General features: G+C 45.9%; 1 protein-coding gene across 2 annotated transcripts in view; it reads right to left on the bottom strand.

The window, feature by feature from the left end:
- The window catches only part of SLC22A15 (solute carrier family 22 member 15), a 177,642-nt gene that overhangs the window by 70,728 nt on the left and 93,039 nt on the right, over window positions 1–13,875 (bottom strand). For both annotated transcript variants that reach the window (XM_033943273.1, XM_033943274.1), the window contains 2 exons: window positions 11,082–11,222; window positions 10,577–10,662 (listed from right to left, as the gene is read on the bottom strand). In XM_033943273.1, the coding sequence (XP_033799164.1) occupies window positions 10,577–10,662; window positions 11,082–11,222 (227 nt within the window). The remainder of the gene's footprint in view (window positions 1–10,576; window positions 10,663–11,081; window positions 11,223–13,875) is intronic.

Below are 13,875 nucleotides of genomic sequence, written 5' to 3'. Positions count from 1 at the left end.
TTGCCAAGCTCTGCACCCTGTCCCCCCCTCTGGTGGCAGGCCGGGCAAGGGCACAGGGTGGGCAGGAAGGTAGGAACAGGACACAGGGCAGGCAGGCCTAGTGGCTGACAGACAGGAAGGGACAGGGCAGGCAAGCAGGGCCCCCTATATCTTTTATAAATCCCGGCAGGGCCCCCCCTCCGGGTACCTGGAGGGAGTTGTTATCTTTAAAAATTGTTGCCTCATACTGTTAACAGTATTTTCAGAATTCAAAAATGAAAAACTCTATGCTACACAGAAAATGTTAAAACATTAAAAAAATATTTTTAAAACCACCCATAACCAATCCAATACAGCAAACCATCCTTTTCAAGGTGAGAATGGCAACATTTTGCGCTCAAGTACCCCATTAGATCACGTCACTTTACAAAAAAAATCCCCAAAAAACCATCAGGTGCCCCTGCTAACAGGATCAATATTTTAAAATCATTCGGCACTCCTTCTTTCTCCTTCAAAACAAATGAACAAAAAATTTATCTGATTTCAATGCTAATTCCACTTGTCCCCATCCCATTTATAGTTTATAGCAAGTTAACAGTATAGTCCTGAAAATTATTCTAATTCTTGCAATTAAAACAATAAGCATTTTACAAAGCTAACACAAAGGCAAAGAAATCTAACATTTAATCACTCATTCTTGCTCCAACAGAGTAATGACTGTTGAAGGCCAACATGAATAATGAATGAGCCCATTCTACTCTTTTCCCTCTATCCCCCAAACCAAAAGAGTAGAATGGGCCCATGCATTATTCATATTGTCCCGCACCTGGTTTTAATTGTGGCAGGGCATCCCCCCGTACCTGGTTTTAATTGCAGCAGGGCACCCCCTCTCGTATCTGGTTTTAATCGTGGCTAGACGGTCACGGCAGCGAGAGGAGAACAAGGCAGGTGCAAGCTTTTCGCGCGCCTGCCTGGTCCCGTGCCACTGCCTGAATGGCACAGCAGGCCCAGGACTCCCGGTGGTGTGAGAGGGATCCACGCCAAATAACTGCCATTTCAGGGCCCAACAGTTAATTGCCTCCAACAAGGCTGAACCACCGGCTATGTGTTGCACTGGCTGTTGGTCTCTGGCTCCATCAGCTGCTCTTCTTCTTTGGTCTCTGCCGCAACCCTGAGCAGAGGGAGAGGCTGGTGGTGGCAACACAAAGACTGCACCCTCACTGGTATATTGGGCATCCCCATAAGGCGGGAAATACGCAATGGCAGAAGGAAGTTGGGAGACATACAGCGCCGGTGGCTGAATAACCACCCCCAAGTGGCTCATGTACCCCTAGGGTGCATCAAAAGCCACCTGAGCCATGACCTTCCTAGTTGTAAACAAGTTCTTTGGGATCTGTTGGAACTGCTCTAACTGTTGTGGAGGAAGGTATTGTTCAAAACTTGAGTATTATTTTAGCAAAGATTTGAAATAAATTGACATGCAAAATTGGTAGTCCATGATTCTGTTAAGAAGCATTGTAGATTTAAATATGCGCTTGTCAAAAGAATCAACGTTCTGGCCTTTCTTCCTGGAGGAGCAGAAGCATAAAATTGTGAGCTGCATGAATGCTTGAATGCAGACTCCAAAACTAGCGAGTGGTTTTGAAGTTGAGTTCTATCAAATCCTGGGCATGTTTGTATTCTGTACATTGTGTCTAGCTTTCTAAGAAGTCACTTTAACTGACAGAGGAGTCTCCCAAATCTTAAATAAAGCAACCTTCATGACTTTATGTAAAGACAGAAAATAAAGTAATTCTCTGCGATTTGCTCCTTAAATATGGTACAGTCCTGGAAATCTCAGGCTCTTAATAATAAATAATGGAGATTAAGAAAGCCTTCAGCTCCAACAGGAAAACATAGATTTCAGGAAGCAGACAAAGTCCCATATTTCTCCAACTTTTATGTGCAGGAAAAGTTTATGGAAGCTAAATGAACTAGAGGCAAATATCAAAGGCAGGCATCAGGAGGAATCACAGATGCAATGAATGAAACCTGAGGCACAGAAATGAAAAGATGCCCTTGGTAGAAAGTGTGCTAAATGACAGGAGCCTATGGGAGACTTTTACAGGTTGTGAGACCTATTCCTGCATTTTGCTGGAGTTGCTGAAGTCACAGGCTTGTACAAACTGGTTTCAGTTTAGATATTGAGATGCTAATGTGTGGCATGTGAGTGTGTAGATTTCTTGGTGTGAAGAGTTTTCTCAAGGACACCAACCAATGCTATAAAGACAATGAGCAAGTGCTGAAAGAAAATGCAAGTCAACAGGACACTCCATCCGGGAACCTAAGAACTGATAAAGTGATGCCAGCCTAATGCAGAGGCACTGATACTGATGTACCCGTGTGAAGAATGGAAACTTCAAAAAGAAGAAAGTTCCAGAAGGTATGCCTGCCAGGGACCCCCAGGGAAAAATGGAGGCGTGGACTTGGAGAGGGCTAGATAGGCAGCATGACTGCTCCAGCAGGGTGATACATAATCATAGCCAGGGTTGGTCTAAGACACAGAAACTTTCTATATAAAACCCCCATGCTTTGGCAGAGTTTCTTTAGAGAAGCTGCGTCAAACTTACAGAAATATGCTGGCACTGTTTGTATGAGGTTTTTTTTTTCTTCTATCCATTGTATATGTCCAAACTGATTTAATTCTGATTTGCTAAATGCCGCTATAAAGCACAGTTACTTACCGTAACAGGTGTTATCCAGGGACAGCAGGCAGATATTCTTGACTGATGGGTGACGGCACCGACGGAGCCCCGGTACGGACACTTTTAGAGTGATTGCACTCTAAGAACTTGGAAAGTTCTAGAGACCGCACCGCGCATGCGCGAGTGCCTTCCCGCCCGACCCCGACGCGCGGTCCCTCAGTTAAGATAAGCCAGCTAAGAAGCCAACCCGGGGAGGTGGGTGGGATGCAAGAATATCTGCCTGCTGTCCCTGGATAACACCTGTTACGGTAAGTAACTGTGCTTTATCCCAGGACAAGCAGGCAGCATATTCTTGACTGATGGGTGACCTTCAAGCTAACTAAAAGAGGGATGGAGGGAAGGTTGGCCATTAGGAAAACAAATTTTGTAAAACAGATTGGCCGAAATGTCCATCCCGTCTGGAGAACGCATCCGGACAATAATGAGATGTAAAAGTATGGACTGAGGACCACGTAGCAGCTTTGCAGATTTCCTCAATAGGCGTGGAACGGAGGAAAGCTACAGATGCTGCCATAGCTCTTACTCTATGGGCCGTGACGGAACCTTCTAGTGTCAGTCCCGACTGAGCATAGCAGAATGAAATGCAAGCAGCAAGCCAATTAGATAGCGTGCGCTTAGACACAGGACGTCCCAATTTATTCTGATCAAAGGACAGAAAGAGTTGGGGAGATGATCTGTGGGGCTTAGTACGGTCTAAATAGTAAGCTAAAGCCCGCTTACAGTCCAAAGTATGAAGAGCCTGTTCCCCGGAATGGGAGTGAGGTTTAGGGAAAAAAACAGGTAGTACAATAGATTGGTTGAGATGGAACTCAGAAACAACCTTAGGGAGAAACTTTGGATGTGTACGTAGAACCACCTTGTCGTGATGAAAAACAGTGAAAGGTGGATCAGAAACTAGTGCATGGAGCTCACTGACCCTCCTGGCAGAGGTGAGAGCAATAAGAAAAAGTACCTTCCAAGTGAGAAACTTGAAAGAGGTAGTAGCCAAGGGTTCAAATGGAGGCTTCATCAAGGCGGAGAGAACCACGTTCAGATCCCAGATCACCGGAGGTGCTTTGAGAGGTGGTTTCAGATTGAAAAGACCTCGCATGAATCTGGAGACCAGGGGATGAGCTGAAAGGAGTTTCCCTTGGACCGGCTCATGAAAGGCCGTAATGGCACGGAGATGAACTCTGATGGAAGTAGACTTGAGACCAGAAGTAGACAGAGAAAGCAGATAATCCAATAGAGGTTCCACTGCAAGAGACTTGGGGTCATGATGATGTAGGAGACACCAAGAAGAAAACCTCGTCCACTTTTGATGGTAACATTGTAGAGTGGCTGGTTTCCTGGAGGCGTCCAGGATGGAGCGAACAGGCTGAGATAGCAAAAGATCAGTTGAAGTCAGCCCGAGAGATACCAAGCTGTCAGGTGTAGAGACTGCAGGTTGGGATGGAGGAGGGTTTCCTGATCCTGTGTAAGCAGAGATGGAAACAGTGGAAGTAGAAATGGATCCCTGGAACTGAGTTGAAGTAGAAGGGAGAACCAATGTTGTCTGGGCCACCGTGGAGCAATCAGGATCATGGTGGCCCGTTCCCTCTTTAGTTTGAACAAGGTCCGAAGCATGAGAGGCAGAGGAGGGAAAGCATAAAGGAACAGATTGGACCAATCCAGAAGAAACGCATCCGCTGCCAGACGGTGAGGAGAGTAAAGTCTGGAGCAGAATTGGGGCAACTGATGATTGTGAGGAGCTGCAAAAAGGTCCACCTGAGGAGTGCCCCATTGTGCAAAGATGGACTGTAGAGTCGATGGGTCGAGAGTCCATTCGTGGGGTTGGAGAACTCTGCTGAGCTTGTCCGCTAAGAAGTTCTGTTCTCCCTGAATATAAATCGCTTTCAGGAATAAGCGGCGCGAGGATGCCCAAGACCAGATTCTCTGGGCTTCCTGGCATAAGAGGCGAGAGCCCGTTCCCCCTTGCTTGTTGATGTAGTACATAGCCACCTGGTTGTCTGTGCAAAGTAGAAGGACTTGAGGAAATAGAAGGTGTTGGAAGGCCTTGAGGGCATAGAACATTGCCCTGAGTTCCAGGAAATTGATGTGATGCTTCTTTTCCTGAGGAGTCCAAAGGCCCTGAGTTTGGAACTCGTTCAGATGGGCTCCCCAAGCATAAGGGGAGGCGTCGGTGGTGATGACCAGATGATGATGAGGCAGATGGAACAGAAGGCCCCTGGAGAGATTTGAGGATATCAACCACCATTGCAGAGACTGACGAAGAGACGATGTCACAGATATGTGTCGTGAGCAAGAGTCTGTCGCTTGAGACCACTGGAGAGCCAGGGTCCATTGAGGAGTGCGCAGGTGAAGCCGTGCCAGGGGTGTGACATGAACTGTGGAGGCCATGTGACCCAAGAGAATCATCATCTGCTTTGCAGAAATGGAGTGCTGGGACAGCACCTGCTGACAGAGCGATTGGAGGTTGTAAAGACGGTTGTCCGGCAAGAAGGCTCTCATCTGGACCGTGTCCAGTACCGCTCCAATGAATTGAAGTCTCCGCGTAGGAAGAAGGTGAGACTTGGGTATATTGATTTCGAACCCCAGTAGTTGAAGAAAAAAGATGGTCTGGTTGGTGGCCAGAAGAACAGTCTGAGATGAAATGGCCTTGATTAACCAATCGTCCAGGTAGGGAAAAACCTGAAGGTGGTGGGAGCGCAGAAATGCTGCCACCACTACCAGACATTTTGTGAACACTCTTGGAGAGGAGGCAAGACCGAAGGGGAGCACTCTGTATTGGTAATGACAGTGATTGATCATGAAGCGAAGGTACTGTCTGGAGGCCGGATGAATTGGAATGTGAGTGTAGGCCTCTTTGAGATCGAGAGAGCATAGCCAGTCGTTGTGATCGAGGAGAGGATAAAGCGTAGCTAGAGATAGCATCTTGAATTTTTCTTTGACCAAACATTTGTTGAGATCTCGCAGATCTAGAATTGGTCTGAGGTCTCCTGTTTTCTTGGGGACTAGAAAATACCGGGAGTAGAATCCTTGCCCTCTTTGGTCCAGAGGAACTTCCTCTATGGCGTTCAGAAGCAGGAGGGACTGAACCTCCTGACAAAGGAGGGCAGATTGAGGAGTGTGCAAAGCAGACTCTTTTGGTAGACTTTGGCCCGGAAGGGTGTGAAAGTTGAAAGAGTAGCCGTGGCGGATGATGTTGAGGACCCACTGGTCCGAAGTGATAACTTCCCACCGGCTGAGAAAGAAAGACAGACGTCCTCCTATCGGTTGAGGGAGGAGAGGAGATGGTTGAACGCTGGCTATGCCCTCGAGGATCAAGTCAAAAGGGCTGAGTCGATTTTTGTGGAGGAGGCTGCTTAGCTGGTTGTTGCTGCTGAGGCCTAGGTGTTTGCCGCTGCTGTTGACGCTGCCTCCTAGGTTGCTGAGTGGAAGGCTGCAAGGGGCGAGCCACAAAACGCCGCTGATAGGCCGTTTGCTGTCTGAATGGCCTTGAAGGTGGAGGTTTCTTCTTGGTCTTAAGAAGGGTATCCCAGCGGGTTTCATGAGCCGAGAGCTTCTGGGTCGTTGAGTCCATAGAATCTCCGAACAGCTCATCCCCTAAACATGGGGCATTAGCCAACCGGTCTTGATGATTAACATCAAGCTCAGAGACTCTGAGCCAAGCCAAACGGCGCATGGCTACAGACATGGCTGTTGCTCTAGAGGTAAGCTCAAAAGTGTCATATATAGACCTTACCATGAATTTTCTGAGCTGGAAAAGAGCTGAAGAGCACTGATGGAAAGCCTCACGATTCCCCACAGGAAGGTACTGCTCAAAGGAAGCCATGGTGGTAAGGAGATGCTTTAAATAAAACGAAAAATGAAAAGCATAGTTACCAGAACGATTAGCAAGCATCGCATTCTGGTAAAGTCGCTTACCGAATTTGTCCATGGCTTTACCCTCTCTGCCAGGAGGGACAGAGGCATAGACACTAGCTCCCAAGGACTTCTTGAGGGTGGATTCTACAAGAAGAGACTCATGAGAGAGCTGTGGTTTATCAAAACCAGGAATAGGGATTACTTTATAAAGGGAATCCAATTTGCGAGGAGCTCCCGGGATAGTAAGAGGAGTCTCCAGATTCTTGTAAAAGGTCTCCCTCAGGATGTCATGTAAAGGGAGTTTCAAGAATTCCTTTGGAGGCTGGTCAAAATCAAGAGCGTCCAAAAAAGCTTTGGACTTTTTAGACTCAGCCTCCAAAGGAATGGAAAGAGATTCACACATATCTCTTAAAAAAGAAGAGAAAGAGGTGGAATCAGGTTTGGAGGAAATATCCTGCAGAACAGGCTCGTCTTCCTCTGATGAACACTCACCTTCTGACTGAAGAGGTTCTTCAGAGTCGCCCCACAGATCAGGGTCTCGAACATGGGGACCACGGTCCCGAGACTCAGGGGTGGATGGTTCTCGGTGTCGGGACTTCTGTACCGACTTACCCGACCTCACCGACGCGGTACCGGGCGATGTTATCGGTCGCACCGGAGCCGATGTCTGTACCGATTGGTGATGAGACCTGGGCTCCGGTGCGAGGACAGGCATCGATGCCGATGAGGCCAAGTGTACCGGTACCGAAGGAGTGGATGGTGACAATACGGACTGTTCCACGATCGGTACCGGTTGCTCAGTGGGGACCGATACCGGAGGGCTCGGTGTCAGGAGAGCTGGAAGGAGTTGTTTGAGCTGTTCCTTCAGCTGTACCTGCAAGATGGCCGCAATGCGATCATCAAGGGAGGGCACCGGTACCGCTTTTTTCTTCTGCGGTACCTGCGGTGCCGCTCGACGCCCCGGAGATGAGGAGCCTGATGTCGAGGGACTCACCTCAATAGGGGCGGAGCGCTTCCGCTGGCGCCTCACGGTCGGCAGGATTGGACTCTCTGCAATGGAGACCGGAGGACGTTCCAGCGGAGAAGGCTTCTTAGCCGGCTTACCTGCATGCTGCGACGTCGACGCGGTATCGCGTGGCGTCGATGAGGTGGGTGCCGACGAAACAGGTACCGAGACCGGCGCCGAAGACGTGGGGTCGGACATGTCGGTGACGAAAAGCAGTCTCTGCTGTATCTCTCGATTTTTGAGAGTCCGCTTTTTCAAAGTGGCACAGCGGGTGCAGGTAGAGGCCTGATGTTCCGGACCCAGACACTGAAGGCACCAGTTGTGCGGGTCTGTCAGGGAAATAGGCCGTGCACACCGCTGGCACTTCTTGAACCCGGGCTGAGGGGGCATGAACGGAAAAACGGCTTCTGCCAAATCGAAGGCCGAGGCCTCGATGATGGCAGTAGGCCCCGCCGGGTCAAATCAAGAAAACTCGACAAAAACAAGAGAAAATTTTTTTTTTTTTTTTAAAAGAAAGAAAAAAGGAAGGGCAAAAAGAACCCGAAAAAGTTTACGCGAGCGGGAAGGCGAATGAAAAAATTTTTCAACAGCCGTTGAAAATGCGACTTCTTAGCTCCGCAGAAACTAAGAAACTGAGGGACCGCGCGTCGGGGTCGGGCGGGAAGGCACTCGCGCATGCGCGGTGCGGTCTCTAGAACTTTCCAAGTTCTTAGAGTGCAATCACTCTAAAAGTGTCCGTACCGGGGCTCCGTCGGTGCCGTCACCCATCAGTCAAGAATATGCTGCCTGCTTGTCCTGGGATAATACTTATTACTACAATAAAAAGTTATTTGCTTTGGAATATACAATGTAATCTTGTAAGTTTTTTTTTTTGTTTTTCATTCACAATGGATCCCCAGTAAGGTAAAGTAAGCAGCCTTTATTTCAAAAGCAACCAGGATTGCCAAAAATTAGGTACGAGTATATTCTGAATAAGGACTTAACCAACTCTATTCTCTGCCTACTGTCCTTCTCATGAAGCTATTTTGTTTTTTTATGTTTGAATTTGGAAACACAGATAGCAATGCTAGCCTAAGTGAGTGGTAATTATAGGGGAAGTGGGGTACTGATAGCTGATTGAGAATATTTGCCTTACAGAAGACATAAAAGAACAGATGGCTAACAAATTAGGCAGATTAGCTCCAGGAACAGAAACTGAAAAGAAAGTACCTTTAAAGGGGCGATTCACGTGGAACTAATTTGGTTCTCCATCTCCATCCACTAGTTAATGGACATAACCCACAAGTTTCTGGACTGACCGATGAGACGAAAAGGAATGAAAATGTCAATGAGAAATATCAGACGATATCCAGGGTGTGCTGCCAGGGAAGAATTCTACAGGTGTCCTCAGAAACAAGAGAGAGAACTGGTATCTACATTTTCACAGACTTCAAAACCAGACCCTTTTTAAAATCCATCCAGTAAGAATGCTAGAATATGAGCCAAGGAAAACTGAAGAGGAGAAATACCCTTTTCAGAGCACCACACATCAAAGATTCTCCAAACACTATCATATGCTACAAAATTAGATTTTTAAAAAGGTTGTAATAACCCATCACTATATCCGTCTTCCTTAACCATGACTTTTCAATAGCCAAGCTGTAAAGATAAAGGGAGACAGATTTTCCATCTGGGCCCTAGAACAAGCCCCTTGCAGAAAAGGAAGATGCAGAGGCTTATCTATCTGAAGACAAATGAGGTCTGCATACCATGGTCTCCTGGGCCTATCTGAAGCCACTTTCAGTGAAGCACTCTGCCAATCGCTGGCCAGAGAGAACACAAAGAAGGTAATCCTGAGGTCAAGGCTGAAGCAGGATGTTCAGGCTTACTGAACCGAACTTGCTTTGGCGGTTGAAGAATCTAGGAACTTTGGCCATTGAATCCAGGATGGAAAGACTCCGCTTTGCAAGACAAAGAATGTTTCCTTGAAAAGCTCCCACTCCCCAAGATCCGAGGAGCCCCTTCTGAGATGGTCCACTTGAGTAATCAAGATTACTGTTGCATAGGCTGTTAACATCGTGGCGGCAATTTAGCTAGCAGCTCTGTGCCAAGCAGAAGCATGGGAAGATCGCTCCTGCCCGGTTCACCACTGGACCACCAGGGAATTGAAAGGTATGCAGGAAAGGTGAGAGGGAGGTAAAAAATTGTCAGTCAGCCAGGACAAGAGGCAGGAGGGATCCCTCCTGTCCCAGCCCACCGCGAGACCGCCAGGGAATTCAAAAGGTATGCGGGGCAGGTGGAAGGGAAGTAAAAGCTTTTAGAGTCGGCAGGGACAGGAGGCTGGAGGAATCCCTCCTGTCCTGGCCCACCGCTGGCTCACCAGGTCTTACGGCAGGCTCAGCGGAGGCTGCAACAGGTCCGGAAGAAGGATGGATGGACGTTGACCCTAATATAAGCTGAAACCCCCATTTTGGGCTATTTTTTGGCCCAAAAATCTCAGTTTATATTCGAGTATATATGGTAGTCAAGGCTTAAAGAAAAAGGACAACTGAGGACTAGAAGACAGGACAGGAGCAGAAAAACAGTTGTACAGGTAAAGGTGCTTGGATGCACAGAGGCACCCTTCTCCCCTTTGGACAATTTCATAGTAAAGATAAAACAGTCTGAAAGGCTTTCTCTGAGAAAAGAGAAGCCTTCCAAAAGGCAACAGTAGAAAAACACCTGTAATTATTTTCCCTCTTTAAATCTTTATCATCCTTATATTTCATTTTTTATAGGAAGCGGGAGTTGCTAGAAGGAACAGAGGGATAGCAAAAGAAAAGGGAGAGACTCAGGACCACCAGGTGTATACAAACACACATACACTGTAACACTATCTAGTCTGCTCAAAAAAGGCAAAGCTGCATCCATCAATCTGTGAAGACTGCAGTCATTCATGCTTTAAACACTGCCCCATAAAAAGACCAGAAACTAACAGCCAATACCCACCCACAATTTGGAAGAATGCATTGCACTTTTTCACCTTTCTTATGTGGTAGAACCATAACCATCAGACAAGCCAGGCCCCCAAAGCATAGGAATCCCAGAAGTGTTCGTCTGCGGCCACACCTGATGGAACAGAATAGAGCTGTTTCTAAAACCATGTGAATCATTAGTCACTTAATATCAATATAATTCATACCAAATTTGGTTTCATTTCATTTACTTACTTTCTCCATTTCCAAACATCTGTTCAGTGGGTATTATGAACAATGCACACTATCTCACTTTACAATAATCATGTTAAATTTTTTGTATAATTTCTATACTAATGGCTCATGCTGAATAAATTCAGTTAAGAGTGTTGGACTGATTATTCCTCTACAACATTTTAATTCACTACAAACACAATTATGCTTGTAACTGCTAAAACCAACTTGCTATTTGGAAGGGTTGATCTGCTTTAACATAAAATATTTGCCATGCTTGGGGGGGGGGGGGGAAAGAGTAACGTATTTTCTGAGGGACTTGCTTTATGCCATACTCACCATTTCTGGTTAATCAGATAGAGACTGATGGGATATGACGGGATTTCCACTAAGCCAGATAGGGCCAGGTTGGTATAAACATTTCCATTCAAATCTCTAGAATGCAGTGTCAAGCCATAATAAACCAAACTGCACACAAACCTGCAAAAGGGAGCACTAGTGAAGGGCAAGTAGTGGAATCTGACACCCAAATAAACAATAGTCAGAGTCCAGAAAGCTTGTATTAAAGCAGAATTGCCATACTAAAATATAGTACAGGTACAAGATCCTTTATCTGAAATCCTTGGGACCAGGCACATTTCAGTTTTTGCAATGGTAATGTTAAGTCAGAAAAAAAGATAAGACCATAAAATTGCCACAAAAACTTTTTTAAATTTCAAAATAAGGCAAACATTAAACACTTCAAACAAACACAGTCAGTCGTTGTACAGATACACCATGATCAAGTTTCTTCAATACTTCATCTTTCTCTGCTATTGTCAGAGATAAATGCTTCCTTTTCTGCTTCTCACTGCCACCCTGAGTGGAATCTGCAACTCTTTGCCATTTTTTTCAGCCCTCCAACTAGAATTGCCCAGGGAACAGGAGAAATACATGCATCTGCTCTGGTTCCTGTGTATCATGTCAGGAAAATTGACTACTTCCAGTTTGCGTCAAATGGAAGATTAGGTTCTTACCTTTGGTAATCTTCTTTCTGTTAATTCACGAAGGAGTCATTACAACAGGTGTTTCATCCTAACCCACGAACTGGGTGTAGAAGAAATCCCACACACCTTTCTCTTCTGCTCCTCCCATCTGGCTAAGGAACACAACAGAGACCCCTGCAGTATCGTCCAAAAGTGACTAAATAGGACTGGAATAAAACAAGACACAAAGGGGGGCTATACACTTCATTCTGTTCTGCAATATAAAGAATCAATTAACAGGCAATCGAAAGCATAGGCAACAACATGGAAACAGCATAGGACCAACCTGCTGTGTGCAACGAGCACAAACTGGAAACACGCCTCCAGTAGAGATATGTACCCATATATACAAAATAATTCTTCACAGATTCCTATCTGCTGGCTGGAAAATACTGAGGCCTGAAAGGAGAAACATACAAGGCGGAAATATGCAGATGATACAAAAGGCAGAGTAGACTGAAGGCAGGCTGTAATGACTCATTTGTAGATTAACAAAGAAGATTACCAAAGGTAAGAACCTAATCTTCCGTTCCATCCGGAGTAATTAAAACAAGTGATGTACCAAAGCAATGGCAACATCTAGGGTGGGACAGGAGAGCCTGCCCACATCATCGAGGCCTCAAATGTGGCATCGTACCGAGCTGCCACATCCACTCTGTAAAATATAGTAAAGGTATGAAGAGACGACCAAGTGTCCGCTTTACAAATTTCAGCCCTATTAATTGCTCGAGAATCCACCCACAAAGCGGCAACATCTCTAGTCGAGTGGGCTTTGAGATAAGCAGGTGGCTGCTTGCTACAGTTGATATAAGTTGATGAAATGGTCTTGTGGATCCAACGGGCAATAGAGACCTTAGACATTGGCCTTCCCCGCCTGAACTGGCTGGTCAGGACAAACAGATGGTCAGAGAGATGGAAGTAATTGGTCCTCTCTAAGTAGTGAAGTAAAACTCTGAGAACATCTAGTTTCCTCAAAAGCTTATCCTTTTTTTTTGGACCCATAGAACAAAAAGCAGACAGACGAACTTCTCAGTTGTCATAAAATTCAGAAACCACTTTTGGAAGAAAGGACCATATGGAGGGATAATCCCGCCTCCGTGATTCAAAGGAAGAGTTCCCTGCAAAAGGGCCTGCAGCTGCGAAATACGCTGAGCTGAGACAATTGCCACACGGAAAATCATCTTGATAATAAGATCCAAAATAGATGCCTTCTTGAAAATCTCAAAGGTAGGTTCAGTCAGTTCCTTGTGGCGTGCTAGGTCCCTGTTTAGGGCAGTAGGTCACACTAGCAGCAGCTTTCCTGGGATTGGGCATGTTCCATGGGAAATGAAGAAATCTTTCAGATGTGACCAGTCTAGGTGTCCATCTAGTGCTACAGAATACATTGTGCAGTGAATAATTGGCCCGAATGCAAACAGCATTCAATAACAGCTTTCAACTTTTACTTGGACCATCAACTGGTCACCATTCAGTATAGCCAATTTTCATCAAGGAGAAGGAACGCCCCCCCCTCACACACACTTTCTTTCAAAAGAAATGAAAAACTCCTTTTATTGCATTTGGGTTTTCAGGCTCAAGCAGGACAGTACTCTTCACCAAGGCAATGCACCATAAGTCCAAGTCCATGAGTCCAAAAGCTCACCACAAAGATAAGTGAATCAAAATACAGCAAAAAAAGAAAAGGAAACCCCCTACTGTTTCAAACACAGGTTCTAATTGTTGTTTGTACTGCAGGTAAGATTGAGCTAAACTAAGCTCTGAGTTTGACGAACTCTTGGAAAATAATTAAAGGAACAAACTTCCTAGTAGCAGGATTCCACTGCAAACACCAATCAATTACAAAAACAAAGGTGCTCAAATTCCGGGGCACCGACTTCGCACGCATGGGAGATTTCGTTCATCAGACGCTGCAGGACCAAGCAGAGACCGGCAATGTGGAAACTATGTGGTCGTACCTGAAATCATCCATACACGAAGCAACTAATCGCTACATAAAATCAGTAGATAAACGGCAAAGAAACAACAAACCCCAATGGTTCACTAAAGAGATCTCGCACCTCATAAAGGAGAAGAAAATAGCATTTCTTTCCTACAAACGTACACAGAGA

The sequence above is a fragment of the Geotrypetes seraphini genome, chromosome 4 (assembly GCF_902459505.1).
Source record: "Geotrypetes seraphini chromosome 4, aGeoSer1.1, whole genome shotgun sequence".
Classification (NCBI taxonomy): domain Eukaryota; kingdom Metazoa; phylum Chordata; class Amphibia; order Gymnophiona; family Dermophiidae; genus Geotrypetes; species Geotrypetes seraphini.
This window is presented reverse-complemented; position numbering and strand designations above follow the sequence as displayed.